Consider the following 25,580-nt stretch of genomic DNA (forward strand, 5'->3'; position numbering starts at 1 on the left):
TTTAAATCTGAGATTGATCGATTTTTGCTAGTGAAGGGTTTTGAGGGATATGGAGCCAAGGCAGGTAAAATGAGTTACGATACAAAGCAGCCACGATCTCATTGAATGGAGGAACAGGCTCAAGGGGCTGAATGGCCTCCTCCACTCCCCTGCTCTATCCCCATAGCCCTGCAAATTTCTCCTTTCCAATTCGCTATTGAATGTTACTATTGAATCTGCTTCCACCACCCTTTCATGTAGCACATTCCACTCACTGTGTAACAAAATTCTTCTCATCTCCCCTGTTCTTTTGACAATTACCTTAAATCTGTGTCCTCTGGTTACAGGCCCTTCTTCTGGTGGAAACAGCATAGTCTGTGTAATCTATAATTCCTTGATACTGGAAAATAAGACCCAATTATCCCTAAAGTGTCTTCAGGCTCAGAGAGTCATCAGAAACAGCAGAGAGGAGCGTGAAGGAGGGAGAATGAGAGTGAAGGAGGGAGGAGAGTGAAGGAGAGAAGAGAGCGAAAGAGGGAGAAGGAATTGGCTTAAGGACAGAAAACAATGAGTTGTGGTAAATGGCTGTTTTTCAGACTGGAGGATGGTAGACAGTGGTGTTCCCCAACGGTCAGTGCTGGGGCCACTGCTTTTTTTGATATATATAAATGACCTGGATATTGGAATGCAGAGTAGAATTTCTAAATTTGCCATTGACACCAAACTTGTGGCAAACAATGAAACAGTGATGATGATGCCATTCAACTGCAGCAGTACATAGAAAGGCTAGCAGAATGGGCAGACAAATGGCAGATGGATTTTATAAAAAGTGTGAGGTGATGCATTTTGGGAGAAGGAACAGGGAGAAACAATACACACTTAATGGCACAGTTTTAAAGAGTGTGCAGGGACAGAGGGACCTGGGAGTTAATGTGCATAGGTCCCCGAAGGTGGCAGGACATATTGAGAGAGTGGTTAACAAAGCACATGGGATCTTAGGTTTCATAAATAGAGGTATTGAGTATAAAAGTAGAGAAGTTATGCTGAACCTTTATAAAGCGCTGGTTAGGCCACAACTGGAGTATTGCGTCCAGTTCTGGTCACCACATTTTAGGGAGGATGTGAAGGCCCTTGAGAGGGTGCAGAGGAGATTTACCAGAATGGTTCCGGGAATGGGGGATATTAGCTACAAGGACAGGTTGGAGAAGCTGGATTTGTTTTCATTAGAGCAAAGGGGGTTGAGGGGTGATTTGATAGAAGTGTACAAGATTATGGCGGGTTTGGACAGGCTAGACGGGGAAAGGCTGTTCCCACTAGTTGATGGTACAAGGACTAGGGGACACAGATTTAAGGTTTTGGGCAAGAGATACGGGGGGATGTGAGGAAAAACTTTTTTACGTAGCAAGCGGAGATGACCTGGAATTTGCTGCTGACGTTAGTGGTGGAAGCGGAGACACTCAATGATTTCAAGGGGAGACTGGATAGGCACTTGAGGGAAATAAACTTGCAGGGCTACGGGGATAGAGCGGGGGAATGGGACTGACTGGATTGCGCTACAGAGAGCCGGCATGGACTCGATGGGCCGAATGGCCTCCTTCTGTGCTGTTATGACTCTATGAGGGAGAAGAAGGAAGGAGGGAGGAGAGAGAAGAGTGAAGGAGAGGGAAGGAGGGAGAAGGAGAGAGGAGAGAGAAGGAGATAGAAGGAGAGAGGAGAGAGGAGGGAAAAGGAGAGTGAGCAGTTGGTCAGGCTGGTTTACTGTGTGTCTCTGCGAGGCTGAGTGTAAACTGAGGCCACGAGCGTTGGTAAATTATTTATCTGAAGCTGATCCTGTATCAGTCAGCAGGTCAGCATTCCATCAAACTGCTTTCCTGCTGAACCAGTTGGATCTGTGCATCAGTCTGTGCTTCAGGTATGTGTTGGGCTGCAGAAAGTCGCTGTTCAGAGACAAGCAGGACTTTAACCTGGAAATGAAACAAGATCCAAGTAACAATTCATCTGTCCAGTCTCGTGAAGAGTGACCTGTCTAATTCACCGTGAACTGCTCACAAGAACTTTCTGAAATCTTTACCCGTGTCCTTATTTCCTTCAAGCTGCTGATCGTGCCCATTGCTGAAGGTATGTTTGGAATATTTTACAAGTCTGTACACATTAGAGTCCACACCTAGGGATCAATTCTGCAACAGACAGGGAGAGAAGGAGGCCATGGTGGAAATATAAAGGGTGTGTACGTGTGTCCTACACACAGCGTGCCAATTCCTCTGGCTGAGTATGTGTGTCCCATTCGCAGAGTTTGATTTGTCTGAAATATTGCTACAGGTGCAATATTTTTCTGCTAGGGATTTCAACTGGGATTTTATTAATTATTACACAGGTCACAGTGAATTGTTTGCTTCATCTTTCTTGCAGGTAAAATTTAACTTGGAGTGAATTGTTGCCCTATTGTCAAAAGTTTATCTCGAATATGTCACTCTCTGATCATGACTCAGTCACAAAATATTCATGAGGGCAAGTACTGAAAACTCAGTATTGCAACCATGTAAGGAGGCTGCTGCCAAGAGACAGGATATCTGATATTTAACAGTTCTGTTGGTGTAAATGCGAGAACACCATTTCTGTATGTCTGAAAAACCTCTACAAGGACCTATTTCTGCCACAATACTTCAATTCCATCCTTAATATTACCTCTTACCTGTCGTGAAAGGATCTCACCACAGTTATTGTGTATTATTCCACCCTCAAATTAACACTCACTAATACTCCAAGCTTACATTAATAATGTAGTATTATTCAACCCTCTTACTCCAAACCTACAGTAACACTCCAATATTACTGGAAATCCAGTTGACACCCCAGTCCTGTATAAATACAAAGACCGTACACTCCAGTCCTGTATAAATACAAAGACCGTACACTCCAGTCCTGTATAAATACAAAGACCGTACACCAGTCCTGTATAAATACAAAGACCGTACACTCCAGCCCTGTATAAATACAAAGACCGTACACCAGTCCTGTATAAATACAAAGACCGTACACTCCAGTCCTGTATAAATACAAAGACCGTACACTCCAGCCCTGTATAAATACAATGACCGTACACTCCAGTCCTGTATAAATACAAAGACCGTACACTCCAGCCCTGTATAAATACAAAGACCGTACAATCCAGCCCTTTATAAATACAAAGACCGTACACTCCAGCCCTGCATAAATACAAAGACCGTACACTCCAGTCCTGTATAAATACAAAGACCGTACACTCCAGCCCTGCATAAATACAAAGACCGTACACTCCAGTCCTGTATAAATACAAAGACTGTACACTCCAGCCCTGTATAATTACAAAGACCGTACACTCCAGCCCTGTATAAATACAAAGACCATACACTCCAGCCCTGTATAAATACAGAGACCGTACACTCCAGCCCTGTATTAATACAAAGACTGTACACTCCAGCCCTGTATAAATACAAAGACCGTACACTCCAGCCCTGTATAAATACAAAGACCGTACACTCCAGCCCTGTATAAATACAAAGACCGTACACTCCAGCCCTGTATAAATACAAAGACTGTACACTCCAGCCCTGTATAAATACAAAGACCGTACACTCCAGTCCTGTATAAATACAAAGACCGTACACTCCAGTCCTGTATAAATGCAAAGACCGTACACTCCAGCCCTGTATAAATACAAAAACCGTACACTCCAGTCCTGTATAAATACAATGACCGTACACTCCAGCCCTGTATAAATACAAAGACCGTACACTCCAGCCCTGTATAAATACAAAGACCGTACACTCCAGTCCTGTATAAATACATAGACCGTTCACCAGCCCTGTATAAATACAAAGACCGTACACTCCAGTCCTGTATAAATACAAAGACCGTACACTCCAGTCCTGTATAAATACTAAGACCGTACACCAGTCCTGTATAAATACAAAGACCGTACACACCAGCCCTGTATAAATACAAAGACCGTACACCCCAGTCCTGTATAAATACAAAGACCGTACACTCCAGTCCTGTATAAATACTAAGACCGTACACTCCAGTCCTGTATAAATACAAAGACCGTATACACCAGCCCTGTATAAATACAAAGACCGTACACCCCAGTCCTGTATAAATACAAAGACCGTACACTCCAGTCCTGTATAAATACTAAGGGCTAGATTTTCAGTTGCTTGCGCCAGCAGTTAGCGCCTTAAGAGAAGTGATTTCCGGGCGCTATGCGTGTAGCGCCCGGGCGCAGCGCAGTTTGCGCCCCGCCCCAAATTAAGTTGCCCGTTAGCGCCGGCGCAAAGTTTAGCGCCCGCCCGGATGCGCGCGCAGAAAATGACGTCACATCCTCGTGCAACGCCCTTTGGCCGCCCCGATTGCAAACTTCAGTCGGACCGCCCCATTGTGCGGCGGGCGGCCGGAGCGTTTGGAAAAAGGAACGCAACACAACCAGCGCGGGCCCCGGGGGGCGCTAATTAAAGGGAACGTCCTCTCCAGTATAAAGGCCATCCATTATTTCAGAAAACAGTCTTGTGCAACGCATTTCTGGAGACACAACAAGGAGGATAGCTAACTGGTTTCAAGCAGCAAGAGCCAGGTATTTTTGGACTCAGGCAACAGCGCTGCAAGTGGCCATTTGGAAATTAGAGTGTTTGCCAGGATTTGATGGGGGTTGCATGGGGTGCCAACGCGGAGCTGCAGCTCCATGTCCGTAGGGCTCGCAGACGTATTGTGAGAGGGGCAGCCCTGGCTAGAGGCAGAGGGGGCTACAGGCGTCGGCCACGTAGGCCTTACCCAGTCAGGCTATACCGCCAGCAGCGCTCCTACCTAAACATGAGTGCCGCGCGATGTGTTAAAAGGCTCCGATTCCGAAAGGAGGTGATTGCAGAGATCTGCCACCTGCTTCGCCGAGATCTGCGGCCAAAGCTCAGGTGCAGGACGTCTCTGTCGGTGGAAGTGAAGGTGACGGTGGCATTGAACTTCTATGCCACCGGCTCCTTCCAATACGCTGCTGGGGACATAGCAAACATCTCCCAGTACGGCGCGCATCGCTGCATCCGCCAGGTGACCGAAGCACTGTTCAGAAGGAGAAGCCAATTCATCTCCTTCCCCATGGCCCTGGAGAGCCAGCATCAGCGCGCATTGGGATTTTCCAGACTCGGGGAATTCCCCTTGGTGCAGGGCGCCATTGACTGTACGCATGTGGCTTTGCGGGCCCCTCTGGAGCATGGCGAGCAGTATCGCAACAGGAAGGGCTACCATTCTCTGAATGTGCAGCTGGTCTGTGACCACAAGCAGCGCATCATGGCAGTCAATGCCAGCTTCCCAGGCAGCAGCCACGATGCCTTTATCCTGCGGCAGAGTACTGTGCATGACATGTTCCAGGCACAGCCTCCCCCAAGAGGATGGCTACTCGGGGACAAAGGCTATCCTTTGTGCACCTGGCTCATGACCCCGCTCCGCGCGCCCAGGACCGCTGCTGAAGAGGCCTACAACGAGAGCCATCAAACCACCCGCAACATCATCGAGCTAACTATTGGGGTCCTCAAGCAGCGGTTCCGCTGCCTTGATCGCTCCGGAGGAGCTCTCCAGTATTCGCCGGACCGGGTCTCCCAATTTGTGGTGGTTTGCTGCATGCTACACAACCTGGCTATCCGCAGGACTCAGGCACTGCCACCTGACGTTGGACCAGCACCTCAGGAGGAGGAGCAGGAGGAGCATGAGGAGGAGGAGGAGGAGGAGGAGGAGGAGCAGGAGTACGTTCCCAGGAGGGAGCGACCAGGGCCAAGGGCCGCACGACGCCACCTTATTACACGGTACTTCTAAGCCCCCTGTCAGGGAATGGCCAGGGGCCATGAGGGAAGATGAATGCAGCCGCTCCGCAAGCCCTCAGCCGGCGAAGCCAACAAACACTAAGAAGAACAACCATGGAGACTGCATGAATAAAGATAATTTTTTATTAAACAAAAATGAAAAGCCCTTCCCACATGAATCCCCAAAAACAATAAACGGGCCCCACAAAAAGCCCAACAAACGACTCACTCCCACAAACTGGGGAGGAGCCACTCCACCTTTATTGAAACCGGGCCTCAACGTCGGCCTAACGCAAAAAAAAAGCCCTCCAAAAGCACAACCATGGGCAAAATAAAGATGGCCACCGCCATATTAAAGGAAAGCTGGCCACACCCTCTACTGAGTGGCCCGCGAGGGCGAGACCTTGGCCAGCATTTTGCCTCCCCTGCCCTGCCTGCTGCTCCTTCGCAAGCTCTGCCCAGTGGCTGCTGCGAGGCTGGGGGAAGGCGCCTGAGGCTCAGATGCCCTTCCGCCAGATGCCGCTGGGGGGCGGCCTACACGGCGTTTGGGCCTCGAGGGGCCGTCTCCTGAGTGGCGCGCCTGAGCCTGGCCACCATCAGCTGCAGCCGCTTGCCCTTGACGCCCCAGAGGGGGAATGGCGGCGACGGATGGTGCAATGTGGGCCAGCTGGCGTCTGGGATGCGCTGGCTGGTGCTGTGGCGCGGTGGCACTCGGCCGGGCCCGCACTGCAGGATCCGCAGCAATCAGCCGACGGCCGGCTTGCTGGGATGGTCCAGCGCGGCGCCTGCCCTGGCGATGCCTGCCTGAGACAGCGCGTGTGGCAGCAGTGAGTGGCCCTGTGGTCCTGGTGTGCGCGTGCATCACATCCGCCAGGGTCTTGACGGCATCAGTTAGCATGCGGCCAGTCGCGGCAGTTGCTGCCCCGAACTCGCGCACACTGGTCGCCAGCGACTCGATGGCCTCAGGCATGCGCCCCACCACGCTCATGAGCTCCGTGTGGCGCCGGTCCGAGTCGTCGGCCATCTGATCGAGCTTCCGCACCTCCTCCGAAGTGAAGGTGTCCGGACTGGAGTCGCGACTCTCCCGCTGGGGAGGAGGGGGCCGAACTAGGGGACCCTTGCCGCGTTGGTGACGGCGAGTGTGCCGAGCAGCAGCACTCCCCTCTGATCCTTCCCCCCTTTGGGGGGAAGGCCGCGGGCCACGCGCACGGCTGCTGGGTGGCTGGACGCCACTGGTCCCAGAAGCTGCATTGCCCTGCGACAGTTCCTCCAGGCACTCGTCCAGTGAGGAGGTGTCGAGCATTTCCTCCTCTCCTGCGGGACGTGACTGTTCCCCCGAAGGTCCGGCTTGCTCCTCCTCCTCCTCCTGGTTGGAGGTGCTGTCACTGGCAGCCTCAGGGTCCTGGTCGTCACCAGCTGAAAGCAGGAATGCACAAGAGTAGCTTCAGAGTGAGGAGACGGCGTCAGCGAGGGAGTTAGGACTGGTGGGATTCAGCGCATTGGTGGGACAGTGGCAAAGGAGGTAGCTCGGATGGGCCAGTGCGACGCGAGAGGGCCAAAAGGCGAGGTCCTTACCATTGCCGGGCAGTGGAGGGTCGGATACACCGCACGCTGTGGGGACAATCACACGTGCTCCCATGAGCACACACACGCGCTCCTCCAGCCGAGTGAGCTTCTGCAGCTTGGCGCGGCCACCCCTGGCACGGGCCTGGCGATTAAACGCTACTTTAGCCTGCAAGAGAAAGGACGGGCTGTAAGTGCGCAGTGAAGCCCTGATGTAGTGTGCACTGCCTCCCATGGTGGAATAGCTTGGACAGAGTGAAGCCCTGATGTAGTGAGCACTGCCTCCCATGGTGGAATAGCTTGGACAGAGTGAAGCCCTGATGTCGTGTGCACTGCCTCCCATGGTGGAATAGCTTGGACAGAGTGAAGCCCTGATGTTGTGTGCACTGCCTCCCATGGTGGAATAGCTTGGACAGAGTGAAGCCCTGATGTAGTGTGCACTGCCTCCCATGGTGGAATAGCTTGGCCAAAGTGTAGAGTGCCGAATGGCCATTTGATGCTCATGACTGTCCCAATGCTGCTGGCTGAGGGCTGGCCAAAAGGACTTTCAGGTCCCTTTGCCCATCATGTCAGGTGTACATGCAAGAATGAGGAGGAGACTGGAAAGGCTACTCACCCTCACAATCCTGGTCAGATCGTTGTACTTCTTACGGCATTGTGTGTGGGTCCTGGGGGCCTCGCCGGTGAACGTCACCCTCTGGGCGATCTGCTTCCAGGCTTTGGTGTAGTCGTGGTGGGTTGGATTCCTCCCACTGTCTGGAAACAAGATCTTGCGCCTCACCTCCAGAGCTGTGAGCATGATGTCCAGATCACCCTCTGAGAAGCGCAGGGCACGCTGACGGGCCTTCTCTGGCGTTGCCATGACTCCCTGGGGCTGAGCAGTAGTGTTGAGGCCTCTTTGCAAGGCTGCAGTGTGCAGGGCGTGGCAGCAGACCAATTCGTCCCTTCCCCCTTTAAGAGCTGGTCGGCACCACGGGGTCTGCTGTCAGTGCAAAAATGACCGCACCCGTGCTGCGCCCCGCCTGGGCGCTATCCCTCTGGACCGCCGGCTTAGCGCCTAAAGAGAGTAGTGGAACGCCTCTTTTAGCGCTCCACCAACCTCTTAGGGCGAAGCCACTGAATTCCCGGCAACGGGGCGCTACTTTGGGGCGGGCGCTAACTTCGGGCGGGCGCTAAGGTTAGCGCCCCAAAACTGCCTATACTGAAAATCTAGCCCTAAGACCGTACACCAGTCCTGTATAAATACAAAGACCGTACACACCAGCCCTGTATAAATACAAAGACCGTACACTCCAGCCCTGTATAAATACAAAGACCGTACACACCAGTCCTGTATAAATACAAAGACCGTACACTCCAGCCCTGTATAAATACAAAGACCGTGCACTCCAGTCCTGTATAAATACAAAGACCATACACACCAGTCCTGTATAAGTACAAAGACCGTACACTCCAGTCCTGTATAAATACAAAGACCGTACACCCCAGTCCTGTATAAATACAAAGACCGTACACTCCAGCCCTGTATAAATACAAAGACCGTACATTCCAGTCCTGTATAAATACAAAGACCGTACACTCCAGCCCTGTATAAATACAAAGACCGTACACTCCAGTCCCGTATAAATACAAAGACCGTACACTCCAGCCCTGTATAAATACAATGACCGTACACTCCAGTCCTGTATAAATACAAAGACCGTACACTCCAGCCCTGTATAAATACAAAGACCGTACACTCCAGCCCTGTATAATTACAAAGACCGTACACTCCAGCCCTGTATAAATACAAAGACCGCACACCCCAGTCCTGTATAAATACAAAGACCGTACACTCCAGCCCTGTATAATTACAAAGACCGTACACTCCAGCCCTGTATAAATACAAAGACCGTACACTCCAGCCCTGTATAAATACAAAGACCGTACACTCCAGCCCTGTACAAATACAAAGACCGTACACTCCAGCCCTGTATAAATACAAAGACCGTACACTCCAGCCCTGTATAAATACAAAGGCCGTACACTCCAGCCCTGTATAAATACAAAGACCGTACACTCCAGCCCTGTATAAATACAAAGACCGTACACTCCAGTCCTGTATAAATACAAAGACCGTACACTCCAGCCCTGTATAAATACAAAGACCGTACACACCAGTCCTGTATAAATACAAAGACCGTACACACCAGCCCTGTATAAATACAAAGACCGTACACTCCAGCCCTGTATAAATACAAAGACCGTACACTCCAGTCCTGTATAAATACAAAGACCGTACACTCCAGCCCTGTATAAATACAAAAACCGTACACTCCAGTCCTGTATAAATACTAGGGGCTAGATTTTCAGTTGCTTGCGCCAGCAGTTAGCGCCTTAAGAGAAGTGATTTTCGGGCGCTATGCGTGTAGCGCCCGGGCGCAGCGCAGTTTGCGCCCCGCCCCAAATTAAGTTGCCTGTTAGCGTCGGCGCAAAGTTTAGCGGCCGGCCGGATGCGCACGCAGAAAATGACGTCACATCCTCGTGCAACGCCCTTTGGCCGCCCCGAATCCAAACTTCAGTCGGACCGCCCCATTGTGCGGCTGGCGTCCAGAGCGTTTGTAAAATGGAACGCAACACACCCTGGGGAGCGCAAATTAAAGGGCACTCCTCCTGCACTATAAACGGCAGTCTGCATGTGTTGTGTGGAAGGATGCAGTGTGTGTTGTTCTGAATGGCGTATTTATGTTTCCGGACACCACCACCACCACCACCTCCTCCTCCTCCTCCTCCTCCTCCTCCTCCTCCTCCTCCTCCTCCTCCTCCGCTAAGGTTAGCGCCCCAAAACTGTCTATACTGAAAATCTAGCCCAAAGACCGTACACTCCAGTCCTGTATAAATACAAAGACCGTACACTCCAGTCCTGTATAAGTACAAAGACCGTACACTCCAGCCCTGTATAAATACAAAGACCGTACACTCCAGTCCTGTATAAATACAAAGACCGTACACTCCAGCCCTGTATAAATACAAAGACCGTACACTCCAGTCCTGTATAATTACAAAGACCGTACACTCCAGCCCTGTATAAATACAAAGACCGTACACTCCAGTCCTGTATAAATACAAAGACCGTACACTCCAGTCCTGTATAAATACAAAGACCGTACACCAGTCCTGTATTAATACAAAGACCGTACACTCCAGCCCTGTATAAATACAAAGACCGTACACTCCAGCCCTGTATAAATACAAAGACCGTACACCCCAGTCCTGTATAAATACAAAGACCGTACACTCCAGCCCTGTATAAATACAAAGACCGTACACACCAGCCCTGTATAAATACAAAGACAGTACACTCCAGCCCTGTATAAATACAAAGACCGTACACTCCAGTCCTGTATAAATACAAAGACCGTACACCAGTCCTGTATTAATACAAAGACCGTACACTCCAGCCCTGTATAAATACAAAGACCGTACACTCCAGCCCTGTATAAATACAAAGACCGTACACCCCAGTCCTGTATAAATACAAAGACCGTACACTCCAGTCCTGTATAAATACAATGACCGTACACTCCAGCCCTGTATAAATACAAAGACCGTACACTCCAGCCCTGTATAAATACAAAGACCGTACACTCCAGTCCTGTATAATTACAAAGACCGTACACTCCAGCCCTGTATAAATACAAAGACCGTACACTCCAGTCCTGTATAATTACAAAGACCGTACACTCCAGCCCTGTATAAATACAAAGACCGTACACTCCAGTCCTGTATAATTACAAAGAGCGTACACTCCAGTCCTGTATAAATACAAAGACCGTACACTCCAGCCCTGTATAAGAACAAAGACCGTACACTCCAGTCCTGTATAAATACAAAGACCGTACACCAGTCCTGTATAAATACAAAGACCGTACACTCCAGTCCTGTATAAATACAAAGACCGTACACTCCAGTCCTGTATAAATACAAAGACCATACACCCCAGTCCTGTATAAATACAAAGACCGTACACTCCAGTCCTGTATAAATACAAAGACCATACACTCCAGTCCTGTATAAATACAAAGACCGTACACTCAAGCCCTGTATAAATACAAAGACCGTACACCCCAGTCCTGTATAAATACAAAGACCGTACACGCCAACCCTGTATAAATACAAAGACCGTACACTCCAGTCCTGTATAAATACAAAGACCGTACACTCCAGCCCTGTATAAATACAAAGACCGTACACTCCAGTCCTGTATAAATACAAAGACCGTACACTCCAGCCCTGTATAAGTACAAAGACCGTACACTCCAGTCCTGTATAAATACAAAGACCGTATACTCCAGTCCTGTATAAATACAAAGACCGTACACTCCAGCCCTGTATAAGTACAAAGACCGTACACTCCAGTCCTGTATAAACACAAAGACCCTACTCCACATTTGTGTGATGGGAACCCACATTGTTGTCTCAGAAGCTGGGAGGTTTGCTAATGCAACAATTCTGTTGAAGAAGGAAGAAAGGTACAAACCCATTAACTATAGATTTGGGACATCCTGAGGTTGGGAAAAGCATTGTTAAATGCAATCTTTCTTTCTCGTTTATTAGCAGTGAGCATCAATATGGGATAAAATTAATACTCAAGTAGAAAGACATGGGGTAATTGAGGACAGCCAACATGGAGTTGTAAAAGGACGTAACACATTTAGTAGCATTCTTTCTGGAAATAATCGAGTGTACTGATAAAGGAAAGGCACTGCTTGTTCAGTATATGTCTTTTCAAAGGAGCCATATAGGGAGGTTGTTGATAATGTTAAGACACACTTGGGGTAGAGTTTCAACTTGCTGTCTGGGCATTAAACAGGCGATGTAGATTGCCCGCCTGTTCCACTGATTTTATAACGAGCGATTGATCCACAACACCAGGTTCACACCAGGGCAGAAAGTTAAACATCTACCCCAGAGTGTTAAAGGGGATGTGGCAGCTCAGACAGGAAGCTGGTTAAAGAACGGACTTTTACAAGAAGGGTGCACACCACAGGAGAATTATACACACCTCACAATACTGGACAAGTATACACGCTGTACGCAGGCTCCTGCAGAATGATTATACACGTTGTACACCCTGACCTGAAATTTTCTCCTGTTGGAAGGTTAGTGGCGGAGTTGGAATAGTGCCACCAACGTGAATTCACCACTAATGTTCTACAGTGTCCTCTTGGGGCCCTTGTTTGATATGCAGGGTTTACTGCTACTCGGAGGAAGGAAGATTCAGTTTTGCTGTAGCCAGTTAAAGGGAAGCATCATTTTCTCAACAGCAGGAAGGAGAACAGCATTATCCTGGTAGGAGGACCCTCAGATACTCCGATGCATGGTTAGAGGTGTTGCTGGCTGAAGTCAGGGCCAGCAGAGGTAGGACTGCTGGGCACGGAAGGCAAAAAACCTCATAAGGAGATGGCGCAGGCTGTCAAGAGGGAGGTGGCAGAAGCAGTGCCACACAGGGCAGCACGAGGTGTAATGATCTCACAAGAGTGGTCGAGCGTTGAGATGCTGATGCCAAGCCACATCTGCCACCACTGCTACAGCCATCGCTCACCTCTTTATCTGCCATACACTTTCTTTCTCAGCATCTGCATGTCAGCAAAACTGATTTCTGCAAGGGAAATCATGCCAAAGACTCAAGCACTTTCTTTATTGAAAACACATTGTCTGTCACAGGGCTTACTTCTAGTCTTCAAGCACACTTCACTTAAAGAGCCGATGGACCGCCACAACTCACCATCATGGCATAGGAATATGGGAACACAGAAACATAGGAACAGGGGTAGACCATTTAGCCCCTCGAGCCAGTTCCGCCATTCAATGAGATCATGGCTGATCTGCGACATAACTCCATACGCCCGCCTTTGGCCCATATCCCTTAATACCTTTGGTTAACAAAAATCAGATTGATCTAGCATCAATTGCCATTTGTGGAAGAGAGTTCCAAACTTCTACCACCCTTTGTGTGTAGAAATGTTTCCTAATTTCACTCCTGAAAGGTCTGGCTCTAATTTTTAGACTATGCCCGCGAGTCCTAGACTCCTCAACCAACGGAAATAGTTTCTCTCCATCTACCCTATCTGTTCCCCTTAATAGCTTGAAAACTTCTAAATTCTAGAGAATACAACCCTAATTTGTGTAATCTCTCCTCATAATTTAACTCTTGGAGTCCGGGTATCATTCTGGTAAATCTACGCTGCACTTCCTCCAAAGCCAATATATCCTTCCTAAGGTGTGGTGCCCATGTACTGCCTTCACCATCTCCAAAGGGAGGCTGTGGAGGCCAAGTCACGGAATATATTTAAGAAGGAGCTAGATAGATTTCTAGACACAAAAGGCATCAAGGGGTATGGGAAGAGCACGGGAATATGGTATTGAGATAGAGGATCAGCCATGACCATATTGAATGGCGGAGCAGGCTCGAGGGCCAAATGGCTGACTCCTGCTCCTATTTTTCTATGTTTCTAAAGAAAACCCGCTGTCAAATCAGCATCACAGAAATAGAACAGGCAGAGCAACACTAATTTAGAGTTATCCAGGAGTGAAGGGTATCATGTAGAGTTATCCAGGAGATGTGGCTCTCATGTAGAGTTATTCAGGTGTTAAGGATCTCATTTGGCTATTACAATGCCATTGAGGTCCTCTGTTTGTATTATGGCCCCAATTTGCATAAATGTATGAAGTTCCCGCCCAATTCAGGGCTGTCCAAAAAAACAACTATGTTGAAATTAGTATCGGCAAGGGGTAGAAATTCCCCCTTTAATGTTTCCCAGAGTTATGATCAATATGATTAAACATAATCAAAAATACCATTAAATAAAAAAGGAATTGATGGATCACTGGGTGGCAGAACTCAGTAACCATCCACAAACATTCACCTTTAACCTGTCCCTTTCCAAATTTGTTTCAGGTTCAGGATGGCAGACACAGAACAACTGAAACAACGACTTCAAGTAATAACAGTGAGTAGGAAGAATGAATATATTGCCTTAAAAGCAGACTTGAAAATAACTGCAAGAGGTGGGCAGTAAAGAACTTTAATCAGTAATTGAGAAAACAGTAGGCAAAGATTTGTTCTATTAGGTAATTTATAAACAAGGTTACTGATTGTCTGCACTGGGGTCACTGTGTCTATATAGAGTTACTGATTGTCCACACTGTAGGTGTTTTTCCCTATGTCCCTTATCCTTTTTGCTTTTCCAGTTTTAAGTTGAAATGCAGAAAAGAACAAGATGTAACTCCTTGATATCACAGAATCACAAAAACCCCACAGTGCAGATAGAGGCCATTTCGGCCCATCGAGCCTGCACCGACACATATCCCACCCGATCCCCGTAACCCCACGTATTTAATCCCCCTAACACTAAGGGTCAATTTATCATAGCCAATCAACCTAACCCGCACATCTTTGGACTGTGGGAGGAAACCGGAGCACCCGGAGGAAACCCACGCAAACACGGGGAGAATGTGCAAACTCCACACAGACAGTCACCCGAGGCCGGATTCGAACCTGGGTCCCTGGCGCTGTGAGACAACAGTGCTAACCACTATGCCACCGTGCATTAGAAAGTGGCTGTAAGTGCAGTTTGATTAATGCAGTGAGTTTAATGAAAAGAGCAGCATAATTACTATAATGATCTTTGTGAGTAGCTGGTACAACCATCCCTGAAATAAATACAGGCAAGAATCAAAGCCCAGTGGCACTGTTAGCATCTCTTTCCTGATGTGTCACCAGTACAGTAGACTGTACAACCAGCATCTGGGACCTTCTAGATGGCTATTTCCCATTCCTGTCTTTCGTTAGTCTGTCCTAGAAAGTGGCTCTCATTTAATTGTTTCAGTTCTAAAGAAGGGACTCCATTAAACTGTCTTTTCTCTTTCGAATGTTAATGGACCTGCTATGTACTTCCAACATTTTCTCTTCGCATTTAGCTGTTTTATTTTTGCTTATTATACTTCTGCTTGACATAGAGAAATTTAAAAAAAAATCATGGACTCAGGAAACTCCCGAAATAAAAGGTTGCCTCAAAAACCTAACTTATTTTCTTCAGCAAAAGAGAAAAGTTCAGGAAAAGATTGAAACAAAGAAGAGGGAGCTGGAAGAGGAGAAACTGCAGCTGCAGCAGCTCAAGGTAGGACCTGAGAATAAAGGAAATCTGTTCAGCTTCAAGAAGGAATTTGTTCCGATTATGTAATCTATATTTCAGAGACGATCGTTGCGGGAGAGATGGCTTCTGGAAGGACCCATCAGTTCTCCAACAGAGTTGGAGGCCCCTGCAAGATTTCCAGATTGCGGCAGCCTATCACAGGCACAGAAACTGCAGGAAAGCATCAAGAGGTCAGAAGCAAGATCATTTCTATGTAATTGTTAGGATGGAAATAAGTCATCCCACAAAGAGCAGATGCTGCATCCACCCCATCATCCAGCTCATCAGCCATTGTCACTGGAGTTACATTCCCTACAACCTTACTAGTCAATCTGGAGGTGATTGTTCATCACCACCTCCCAACAACCACATCACAGTTATTACCTGAACCCTTGCTTATGCAAAAATTAATAATCCAGCGCAACACCCTCTGTGCTGAATTCCCAGGCTTAAAAAAACAACTTCAATTTATATAGCACCTTTAATGTAGGAAAACATCTCAAGGTACTTCAGAAAGGCATGAACACTGAGGGCTAGATTTTCAGTTGCTTGCGCCAGCAGTTAGCGCCTTAAGAGAAGTGATTTTCGGGCGCTATGCGTGTAGCGCCTGGGCGCAGCGCAGTTTGCGCCCCGCCCCAAATTAAGTTGCCCGTTAGCGCCGGCGCAAAGTTTAGCGGCCGCCCGGATGCGCGCGCAGAAAATGACGTCACATCCTCGTGCAACGCCCTTTGGCCGCCCCGAATCCAAACTTCAGTCGGACCGCCCCATTGTGCGGCTGGCGTCCAGAGCGTTTGTAAAATGGAACGCAACACACCCTGGGGAGCGCAAATTAAAGGGCACTCGTACAAAAGGCACTCTGCATGTTTTGTGTGGAAGTAAGCAGTGTGTTGTTGTGAACGGTCTATTTATGTTTCCGGGCACCACCACCACCACCACCACCACCTCCTCCTCCTCCTCCTCCTCCTCCTCCTCCTCCTCCTCCTCCTCCTCCTCCTCCTCATCATCATCATCATCATCATCATGTTTCCCCCCAGACTTTGCATTTGAAAAAAATACATGCACCCTTCCCCTTTAAGAGCTCACTGGCACCAGAGTGTCTGCCGTGCGCTGCGCCCGAGCTCGGGTGTTGCGCTCTCCACCGCCGGCTTAGCGCCTAAAGATACTAGTGGAACGCCTCTTTTAGCGCTCCACCAACCTCTTAGGGCGAAGCCACTGAATTTCCGGCAACGGGGCGCTACTTTGGGGCGGGCGATAACTTCGGGCGGGTGCTAAGCTTAGCGCCCCAAAACTGTCTATACTGAAAATCTAGCCCCGAGTCTTTACTGGGGCGTCAAGGGAGGTGACCAGAGCCTTGCTGAAAGGTGGGTTTTAAGGAGGATTTTAAAGGTGGAAAGAGAATTAGAGGCAGACTGATTTGGGAAAGGAGTTCCAAAGTGTAGGGCTGAAGGCTGCGCCATCAAAGGTGAAGGGCTGGGAGGAGAGGTCTGCAGGAAGGCGTGGTTGGACCAGGTTGAAGATGTAGGGTAGGATGAAACTGGAGAGATTTGTATATAAAGAAAGACTTGCATTTATGTAGCCTTTCACGACCACCGAACATCCCAAAGCGCTTTACAGCCACTGAATTACTTTTGAAGTGTAGTCACTGTTGTAATGTAGGAAACGCAGCAGCCAATTTGTGCACAGCAAGCTCCCACAAACAGCAATGAGATAATGACCAGATAATCTGTTTTTGTTATGTTGATTGAGGAATAAATATTGGCTAGGACACCGGGGATAACTCCCCTGCTCATTCTTTGGAATAGTGCCGTGGGATCTTTTACGTCCACCTGAGAGAGCCTGTTTAACGTCGCATCTGAAAGACGGCACCTCCAACAGTGCAGCACTCCCTCAGTTCTGTACTGGAGTGTCAGCCTAGATTTGAGGACAAGGATATTAAATTTGATGTGTTAGGAAAAGGAACTAATGTAGGTCAGATAGGATGGCTGAGGGGTTATCAGGGCTTCATGTGATGAGGCGGGCATTGTAGTTTCCATAAGTTGGAAGTCATGCAGAGTGGAAGTCAAGAGACTGATGTTCAGAACATTGAGAAATCACGTCTAGAGGTGTCAAAAGCATTTCTAAGAGTTTCTGGAGTCAGTTAGGGCCAACTCAGGTGGAACATCTTAAGGTGAAGCATATGGTGGAAAGGTGATGGAGAAGATCTGAAACTCAGCGCTAGATTGAGCAGGCCCCCAGAGTTCTGTGCAGTCTGGTTCGGGCTAAGCAAGCAGCCAGTGAGGGGGATGAAATCAGTGTCAAAAGAGCTGACGATAATGGCTTTCGTCTTCTTGATGTTCAATTGGAAGAAATTCTGGCTCGTACACAACTTAATTTCAAACAGGTAGTTTGACAGCACAGAGGTGGTGGTGGGCAAAGGGAAGTGGTGAACATAGGCATATAGGAACAGGAGGAGGCCATTCAGCCCCTCAAGCCTGTAACGCCATTCAATTAGATCATGGCTGATCTGTATCTTAACTCCATTGATGTGGAAAGAAACCACTCGGAGTCACGGGCAACCTGCGATATGAGAGAAACTTTATTGCAAGCATGCAGGGGAGAGCCTTCAGTGTACCGAAGTCTCTCAAATTTACAATGGTTGTGGCAGTTTATTTATACATAATCTGCTACCAATAATTGTTCAACTGTTAATTACCGGTTACGTAGGCTTTGGCAGATGCTTCCCACTATCTCAACTGTCCCGGACCCAAGGTCCTTACATCTGCCTTTTTGCAGTTTTGTTTATCTTATCCAGTTACCATTATCTTTGTTCATTGTTCCTGATTCAAGGTTTCGTGGAGAAACTTTATTACAACTGCTACTGTTAAATGCTGACACTGCGCTTTGGTCTGATTTTGGTCAAGCTTCCCATCATACCTTGCAGTTACAGTTACATTTTAATAGCATAGCTTCTAACGCAACTATAATACACATTTAAAGGTTATCCAAACCTACAGGTTACCCTATCATCCATTTACCCACCTTGGTTACCCTTTCCTAACAAAAATCTATTAATCTCAGTTTTGAAATATTCCATTTTTAATGACCCCCAGCCTCAGCAGCTTTTTGGGGAGAGAGTTCCAGATTTCCACTACCCTTTCTTTGAGGAAGTGCTTCCTGACATCACCCCTGAACGGCCTAGTTCTAATTTTAAGGTTCTACCCCCTTGTTCTGGAACTCCCCCGCCAGAGGAAATTGTTTCTAGCTACACTATCAATTCCTATAATCATCTTAAAACACCTCAATTAGATCACCCCTTAATCTTCTATACTTAAGGAAATATAAGCTTAGCCTATGCAACCTGTGCTCATAATTTAGCCTTTCTAGCACCGGTTTTATTCTGGTGAATCTGCACTGCACCCCCTCCAAGGTCAGTATATCCTTCCTGAGGTGCGGTGCCCAGAACTGAATGCAGTGTCCAGATGGGGTCTGACCAGAGCTCTGTACCTGGACCCCTAAATCTCTCGGCTCCTCCACAGTTCCCAGCTTCTCGCCATTTAGAAAATACTCTGATCGTCCTTTCTTAGGTTCAAAGTGGATGATCTCACACTTTCCCACATTGAACTCCATCTACACTCCTCACTGTCTTAGTCTTCTTCTTCTTCTTAGGCAGTCCCTCGGAACCGAGGATGACTTGCTTCCACATTAAAAATGAGTTCTCAGGTGACTGATGAGTCCAATGTGGGACCTACAGTCTCTGTCATGGGTGGGGCAGACGGTGGTTGAAGGGGCGGGTGGGTGGGGTGCTTGGGTTGATGTGTCGTCCTTGCGCTGTTTGCGCTTGGCTTCCGCTTGCACCTGGCGAAGAGACTCGAGGAGTTCGGCGCCTTCCCGGATGCTTTTCCTCCACTTTGTGCGGTCTTGGGCCAGGGATTCCCAGGTGTCAGTGGGGATGTTGCACTTTTTCAAGGATGCTTTGAGGGTGTCCTTGAAGCGTTTCCTCTGCCCACCTGGGGCTCTCTTGCCATGTTGGAGCTCCGAGTAGGGTGCTTGTTTTGGGAGTCTCGTATCGGGCATGCGGACAATGTGACCCGTCCATCGGAGCTGATCGAGCGTGGTCAATCTAAACAGAGGAAACTACAATGGTATGAGGGACAAGTTGGCCATGGTAGATTGGGAGACAACACTAAAAGGTATGAAGGTGGACATACAATGGCTAACATTCAAGAAAATAATGCATAATTTGCAACAAACATATATTCCTCTAGGGCATAAAACCCCCCCCAAAAAAGTGATCTAACCATGGCTAACAAAAGAAATTAAAGCTAGTATTAAGTCAAAGGAGGAAGCTTATAAAGTTGCCAGAAAAAGCGGTCAGCCTGAGGATTGGGATCGTTTTAGAAATCAGCAAAGGGGGACCAGGAAATTGATAAAGAAAGGGAAAATGGAATATGAGCACAAACTAGCAAAAAATATAAAAACGGATTATGAAAGCTTCTATAGGTATGTAAAAAGGAAAAGACTGGCGAAGGTAAATGTAGGTCCTTTACAGTCAGAGACGGGAGAATTTATAATGGGGAATGAGGAAATGGCAGGGAAATTAAATAAATACTTTGTTTCTGTCTTCACGGAGGAAGACACAAAAAACCTCCCAGAAATACGAGAAAACCAAGGGTGTGGCGAGAATGAGGAACTTAAAGAAATTATTATTAGTAAAAAAACAGTACTAGCAAAATTAATGGAACTAAAAGTCGATAAATCCCAAGGACCGGATGACCTACGTGCTAGGGTTTTGAAAGAGATGGCCATTGGAATAGTGGACGCATTGGTTGTCATCTTCCAAAATTCTACAGATTCTGGAACGGTTCCTGCAGATTGGAGGATAGCAAATGTAACCCCGCTATTTAAGAAAGGAGGGAGAGAGAAAACGGGGAACTACAGACCTGTTAGCCTCACATCAGTAGTTGGGAAAATGCTGGAATCTATTATAAAGGATGCAATAACTGGGCACTTAGAAACTAATAGTAAGATTGGGCAGAGTCAACATGGATTTATGAAAGGGAAATCCTGTTTAACAAACCTATTGGAGTTCTTTGAGGATGTAACTAGTGGAGTAGACAAAGGGGAACCGGTAGATGTGGTGTATTTGGATTTTCAGAAGGCCTTCGATAAGGTCCCACACAAGAGGTTGGTGAACAAAATTAGGGCACATGGAATTGGGGGTGATATACTAGCATGGATTGAGAATTGGTTAACTGACAGAAAACAAAGAGTAGGAATAAACGGGTCTTTTTCAGGATGGCAGGCTGTGACTAGTGGGGTACCGCAAGGATCGGTGCTTGGGCCCCAGCTATTCACAATCTATATCAATGATTTGGATGAGGGCACTAAATGTAACATTTCCAAATTTGCTGATGATACAAAGCTAGGTGGCAGTGTCAGTTGTGAAGAGGATGTGAAGAGGCTTCAAAGGGATCTCGACAGGCTCAGTGAGTGGGCGAGAACATGGCAGATGGAATATAATGTAGATAATTGTGAAGTTATCCACTTTGGTAGAAAAAACAGAAAGGCAGAGTATTTCCTAAATGGTGAAAGATTGGGGAATGCAGATGCTCAAAGGGACCTGGGTGTCCTTGTACATGAATCACAAAGTGAATGTGCAGGTGCAGCAAGCCATTAGGAAGGCAAATGGTATGCTGGCCTTCATTACAAGAGGATTTGAGTACAGGAGTAAAGAAGTCTTACTCCAATTATATAGGGCCTTGGTGAGACCACACCTGGAGTACTATGTACAATTTTGGACTCCTTACCTAAGGAAGGATATACTTGCCATAGAGGGAGTGCAATGAAGGTTCACGAGATTGCTTCCTGGGATGGCGGGACTGTCGTATGAGAAGAGATTGAGTAAACTAGGCCTGTATTCTCTTGAATTCAGAAGAATGAGAGGGGATCTCATTAAAGCATACAAAATTATTACAGGGCTTGTTAGGATGGATACTGGGAGAATGTTTCCCTTGGCTGGGGAGTCTAGAACCAGGGGCCACAGCCTCAAGATAAAGGGTAGGCCATTCAGGACTGAGATGAGAAGAAATGTCTTCACACAGAGGGTGGTGAATCTTTGGAATTCTCTACCCCAGAGGGCTGTGGAGGCTCAGTCATTGGGTATATTCAAAACAGAAGTCGATAGATTTCTGATAAGTAAGGACATCAAGGGATATGGCGATAGGGCCGGTGAATGGAGTTGAGGCAGAAGATCAGCCATGATCTCATTGAATGGTGGAGCAGGCTCGAAGGGCCGAATGGCCTACTTCCGCTCCTATTTCCTATGTTCTTATGATCGAGCATGGTCAAAGCTTCGATGCTGGGGATGTTGGCCTGAGTGAGAACACTGACGTTGGTGCACTTATCCTGCCAATGGAGTTGCAGGATCTTGCGGAGGCAGCATTGGTGATACCTCTCCAGTGCTTTGAGGTGCCTGTTGTACATGGTCCATGTCTCTGAGGCATACAGCAGAGCGGGTATCACTGCTGCTCTGTAGACCATGAGCTTAGTGCCGGGTCTGAGGTCCTGGTCTTCAAACACTCTCTTCCTCAGGTGACCGAAGGCTGCACTGCACACTGAAGGTGGTGTTGGACTTCATCATCAATGTCTGCCCTTGTTGACAGTAGGCTCTTGAGGTATGGAAAGTGGTCCACGTTGTCCAAGGCCTTGTCGTGGATTTTGATAACCCCACATGTTTCATTGTAACTTTCCGATGTCTCTGAGATTGTAATATTCTCTGATACCGCTGCTTAAAACAACATCACTCGCATAGTTCATTGTAGTTCCCACACCTCACTGTAATACTCTGTTATACTCCACAACTCCCTCTGTTTCCTGAGCATTCCCTGCAATTCATGTTATACTGAGCCCAACTCACCCTAATCTTGGCAGTTCTCACCTTCTGAGTTAGCTGGGAAATCATTCCTCCACTTGGATGGCTGAAATGATTGTTCCTGCCCAGTGTTTTGTATTGGATGTTGCAAAACTGAAGCATGACTGACAGGAATCAACTGAGCGGCCTGTGGGTGGCGCTGTCCAGGGAGAGTATAAATACTCGGGCACGAGCCCAGCTTGCGCAGGACATTCTTAACAGGAACTAGTGAAGGACACAACTAGACCTCCATGTTGTAAAACGGTTGATTAAAGCTTTGTTTAACGCTTAGACCAAGTGCCTAGTAGTTTTCTTACGTCAATGACTGTCTAAGATTTAGCTCAGTTTGGACACAAAGTTAAACATCAGCTTAATTCATAGAAGAATGCCTCAGCTCACTTTGTTATAGTGGCCTGAAATTGCAGTCGGCAGTGTAGCTAAGGAGTATACCGCCGACCTCCGAATGAAATCTGCACTTACCTGGTACGAAGCCCCAAACAAAAACTTGCTTTAAAATGCTGCAGAGTTGTGCGCAGCGTAGTGACCCACAGGTCTCAGGGGTGCACCATTGTGTGTAAGCGTACCTAGGATCACGTGGGGTGTGCTCCTTTCACTAGCCATTCAGGAAACAGAAATCACCGATGCTTGACATCAATCAAATTGTAAATTGAACAATGTGAATATTTATTTGACAAGTACAGTACTTGGCTTTAAAAAGCATAGGGAATACTTTGGAGTAAGTACAGTACTAGAAGATTTAAAAAAAGATGAAAACATTTCATCCCTCAAACTAAGCCTTTACACCTGCCTGGTAGGTTGATACACGGCACTTTTATGCATTCGCTTTAAATGATTTATATAATTTTCTCATCCCCCTCCCCTTATACTGGGCAAACAGGCTCTTGCGCCTGTTTGCACCAGTCTTAAAATTTTCCAGTGTAATTGATGCGCAGTTGTTGGGCAACTAGCTCAATTTCTCGCCAGCAATGAGGATCTGAAAGTCACAGCAGATCATCTTTCTATTCAGACAGCGGATCATCTTTCTATTCGGAACTTGACAGATTGCAAGTTCAGGATTTACCACATGCGCTTGAACTTACGGTCAATTTCAAAGGTGGTATGATGGCATACTCCCAGAGTATGCCGTCATAACCGACAGCAAATTCGGACCCATTTTTGTCATACTTCTCCATCAGTTCGTGGAAAACAAGGGTCTGAGATGAGGGGCCAATGGGAGGACCAATGGGAGAGGCCAATAGGCAGGGCCAATGGGCAAGGCCAATTCAAACACAGGCATTGTGTAGGATTTGTTCAAAATTGTGTTTGACTGGCAGGACCTTTGGAATTCAACAGAGAATTATTTAAATTCATGAAGTGCTGGTCAGCATTCGGAAAATATTTTTCAGGCATTCTTTTTCAAGTAAAATCAAGGAAAACCCAAAGATGTTTTATAAATATACTAGCTGGGGAGCCCCGCGTTGCGAGGGCAATTTTGGGGCGTGAGGGCAATTTTGGGGTGTTTGGTCTCCCTGCCCCTGTGTGTCCCCCCTCTTCCTGTCATGTCCTCTCCCTGTCCTATCTCTCCCTCCCCTCCCCTCTCTCCCTCCTTTCCCCTCCCTCCCTCCTCTCCCCTCCCTCCCTCCTCTCCCCTCCCTCCTCTCCCTCTCTCCTCCCCCTCCCTCCCTTCCCCTCCCCTGTCTCCCTCTCCCCCTCCCCCCCTGTCTCCCTCTCCCCCCCCACTCCCCTGCTCCCCCACTCCCCTCTGTCCCTCTCTCCGGCCCCTCCCCCTGCCTAGCGCCTGAGGTCCGGTGCCATTGCTGAGGTCCCCCGCGTATCGCGCGGCTGATGGACGGCCGCTGCGGGCAGGCGGGCGGCGCATGCGCGGTGAGTGCGGGCGGCGCATGCGCGGTGAGTGCGGGCGGCGCATGCGCGGTCAGTGCGGGCGGCGCATGCGCGGTCAGTGCGGGTGGCGCATGCGCGGTCAGTGCGAGCGGCCCGCGGGAGCCGGCAAGGCCGTTAGCGAGCGGGAAACTTCGGGCGGCGAGCCCGCGCTCCGTCCGCGACACCTGAGAGGGGGAAGTAGAGAGAGACAGAGAGGGAAGAGGAGAAGGAGAGCGAGGGAAGAGGAGAGAGGGAAGAGGAGAAGGAGAGAGAGGGAAGAGGAGAAGGAGAGAGAAAGGGAAGAAAGAGAGAGAGAGAGAGAGAAATTTTTTCAGCTTCAGGCCCCGAGTCCCCCCTGTGCAAGGGTGAGGAGGAGGGGGGGGGGTTGCTAAACACAATATAAAACTCAAATAAATTGTTAATTAATTGCCTAACACATAATTGAAATATTTACCTTAGTTCCCTAACACACAGAAAGTGTGGGGGAAAAAATCGTGGAAAATCAAGATGGCGGCCACTCACCTCGGTTCAGAAGGATAAGGCCCGCCCACACATGCACCGATTGGTCGACCGGTCAGGTCACCGAAGCGTAGGATTGGTCAATCGTCGAGTCACTCGACACTCAACTGTAGGAAGACCTCGACGTCACACGGTCGCTAATGAGATGCTAATGAGCGGAACGCTGAACGTTTTTGGGATACCGCGGGCGGGATTTTTGTCCGGCCGAAACGTAAATACGCCTATGACCGGTCCGGAATCGCAAGCTTTCTTTTGAGGCGACGCGCGCGTCGGTACGCTCTGTACCTTCCAAACGTATAGAGACCAGGTGGACAGACAGACAGACAGACAGACAGACAGAAGAGCTGCTTTATATATATAGATTAAGAATAAGAGGATAACTAAAGAAAGGGTAGGGCCTATTAGAGATCATGAGGGTAATCTGAATGTGGAGGCGGGAGACGTCGGTAGGGTTCTTAATGAACACTTTGCATCTGTTTTCACAAAGGGGAGGGGCGAAGCAGACATTGCTATCGGGGGGGGGAGGAGTGTGAAATATTAGATGAACTAAACATAGTGAGAGAGGAAGTATTAAGGGGTTTAGCAGATTTAAAAGTGGATAAATCCCCAGGCCCAGATGAAATGTATCCCAGGCTGTTAAGTGAAGCAAAAGAGGAAATAGCAGAGGCCCTGACCATCATTTTTCAATCCTCCCCGGCTTCAGGTGTGGTGCTGGAGGACTGCTAATGTGGTACCCTTGTTTAAAAA

The 25,580-nt window shown here is 48.0% G+C and overlaps 1 protein-coding gene across 1 annotated transcript in view; it reads left to right on the forward strand.

Annotated features, from left to right (window-relative positions):
- Nucleotides 1–1,902: 1,902 nt before the first annotated feature.
- LOC147097829 (uncharacterized) overlaps nt 1,903–25,580 on the forward strand; it is a gene marked incomplete at its 3' end in the record, with an annotated part of 72,131 nt that continues 48,453 nt past the window's right edge. The window contains exons 1-4 of the mRNA XM_085971436.1: nt 1,903–2,097; nt 14,308–14,359; nt 15,449–15,529; nt 15,605–15,735. Of these exons, the coding sequence (XP_085827562.1) occupies nt 14,315–14,359; nt 15,449–15,529; nt 15,605–15,735 (257 nt within the window). The remainder of the gene's footprint in view (nt 2,098–14,307; nt 14,360–15,448; nt 15,530–15,604; nt 15,736–25,580) is intronic.

Source organism: Somniosus microcephalus, chromosome 31 (genome assembly GCF_052327205.1).
Source record: "Somniosus microcephalus isolate GS21.2 chromosome 31, FLI_Smic_1.0, whole genome shotgun sequence".
Lineage (NCBI taxonomy): Eukaryota > Metazoa > Chordata > Chondrichthyes > Squaliformes > Somniosidae > Somniosus > Somniosus microcephalus.